At 40.1% G+C, this 2,213-nt stretch overlaps 1 protein-coding gene across 1 annotated transcript; it reads left to right on the forward strand.

Moving 5' to 3' along the window:
* Nucleotides 1-290: 290 nt before the first annotated feature.
* Nucleotides 291-1,232, forward strand: LOC127079312 (uncharacterized). The gene is made up of 2 exons (XM_051019712.1): nt 291-636; nt 730-1,232. Exons 1-2 carry the CDS (start codon nt 291-293, stop codon nt 1,230-1,232), a joined length of 849 nt encoding a protein of 282 aa, XP_050875669.1.
* Nucleotides 1,233-2,213: the final 981 nt, after the last annotated feature.

Genomic DNA, 2,213 nt, shown 5'->3' on the forward strand with positions numbered 1-2,213 from the left:
AACCTGTGTTACTTATATGTGACCATGACATGTGTTGTTTCTTGCAGAAGTAAATATGATGCCCTTGTGTATGCATGCTTTAATTTACTCTAAATATGCAATTGTATATTGTAATTGAGTAGTAGAAGTTTGAGGGGTGTTACATTAGTGGTATCAGAGCACGGTCGATCATTCGGCTAGGTTATGAATTTGATTGATTCCATTGTATCTGATTTGTGTGTATGACACAATCTATACGGGTAGTTTAACAATCCTTGTTGTTGTGGTTGTTTGGTTGGTGTAGCAGGAAGATGGTTTCTAGAAGGAATGATGATGTGCTTGCGGCGACATTGACCCTGTTGGCTGGTGTCATTCCACAAATGAATGCTGGTGATCGGGAGCGTGATGTTGATGAGTTCCGTGCTTTAGGGAAGTTCCAGAGGAACAATCTTCCAACTTTTGAAGGAGCTCATGAACCTGAGAAAGCTCAAGAGTGGTTGAAGGCGATTGAGAAAATCTTCCGAGTTATGAATTGTTCAGATGCGCAGAAGGTGCAGTTTTTCACTCATATGCTTGAGAAAGAAGCTAAGGATTGGTGGCGCAACACTGTTGAGAGATTTGATGAGGATGACATTGAAATGACTTGGGCACTTTTCCGTGATGCTTTTCTGGAGAAGTATTTTCCAGAAGATGTTTATGGAAAGAAGGAAATTGAATTCCTTGAGTTAAAGCAAGGTAATGGTACCGTAGCTGAGTATGCTGCAAAGTTTGAGGAGTTGATCAAATTTTGTCCCCATTACAATACTGCTAATGCTGAGAGATCCAAGTGTCTTAAGTGTGTGAATGGCTTGAGACCTAATATCAAGAAGGCAATGGGTTACCAACAGATTATGAGATTTTCTAAGTTGGTTAACAAGAGTAGGATCTATGATGAGGATAACCGTGAGAGTGTTGCTCATTACAAGTCCTTGCATGATAAGAAAGGAAAAGGGCAATTCCGAGGGAAGCCATATGATGGTAAGAAGAAAGCTGGTGATGGCAAAAAGTCGAGTGGGGGAGGATCTCACACTCTTGTCAAGTGCTTCAGATGTAGTGTTGAGGGACATCGTGCTCCCGAGTGTCCTAAGGGCGATGTGACTTGTTTCAAGTGTGGCAAGCAAGGTCACAAATATATTGATTGTAGAGTTGGTTCGAATGTGACTTGCTACAACTATGGTGACAAAGGGCACATTAGTACCAAGGCAACAAGCTGAAGAAGGAGAGAGCCAAAGGGAAAGTGTTTGCATTGCCCGATGCTGATACTTCTGCTAAGGAGAGATTGATTCGAGGTACGTGTTTTATAATAATATGCCTTTGATTGCTATTATTGATACCGGTGCGACACATTCTTCTATTTCTTTGGATTATACTAAGAGATTGAATCTTGAATTATCTGTTATGCGTGGAAGCATGGTTATTAATACTCCGGCTAAGGGTTCAATGACTATTTCATCTGTTTGTTTGAAATGTCCGTTGAATATTTGTGATAAAGATTTCGAAGTTGATTTAGTGTGTCTTCCATTGAGTCAACTTGATGTTATTTTGGGAATGGACTGGTTGAGGGGAAACCATGTCTATATCAATTGTTTTGCGAGAGATATTCTTTTTCTTGAGCTAGAGAAGGAAGGTGATCTATTCTTATCTACTCAACAAGTGAATGAATTTGTGCGAGATGGTGCTGAAGTGTTTATGTTGGTGGCAAGTTTGAAGCTTAGTGAAAATGGAACAATGGGTGAATTTCCAGATGTTCGTGATTTTCTTGAAGTGTTTCCTGATGAGGTTAGCGATTTGCCGCCTGAACGTGAAGTTGAGTTCACGATTAATTTGATTCCTGATACTAGTCCGATATCGATGGCTCCGTATCAGATGTCACCATATGAGTTGAAAGAGTTGAAGAGTCAACTAGAGGATTTGCTTGATAAGAGGTTTATTCATCTGAGTGTGTCACCATGGGGTGCACCTGTCTTGTTAGTTAAGAAGAAAGAAGGTACTATGAGGTTGTGTGTGGATTACAGGCAACTGAATAAGGTTACTATCAAGAATAAGTATCCGCTTCCTAGGATTGATGATTTGATGGATCAGCTGGTTGGTGCTTGTGTATTTAGCAAGATTGATTTGAGGTCTGGGTATCATCAGATCCTTGTGAAAGCTGAAGATATTTAGAAGACTGCTTTTAGAACAAGGTATGGACATTA

This window comes from Lathyrus oleraceus, chromosome 5, assembly GCF_024323335.1.
Source record: "Lathyrus oleraceus cultivar Zhongwan6 chromosome 5, CAAS_Psat_ZW6_1.0, whole genome shotgun sequence".
Lineage (NCBI taxonomy): Eukaryota > Viridiplantae > Streptophyta > Magnoliopsida > Fabales > Fabaceae > Lathyrus > Lathyrus oleraceus.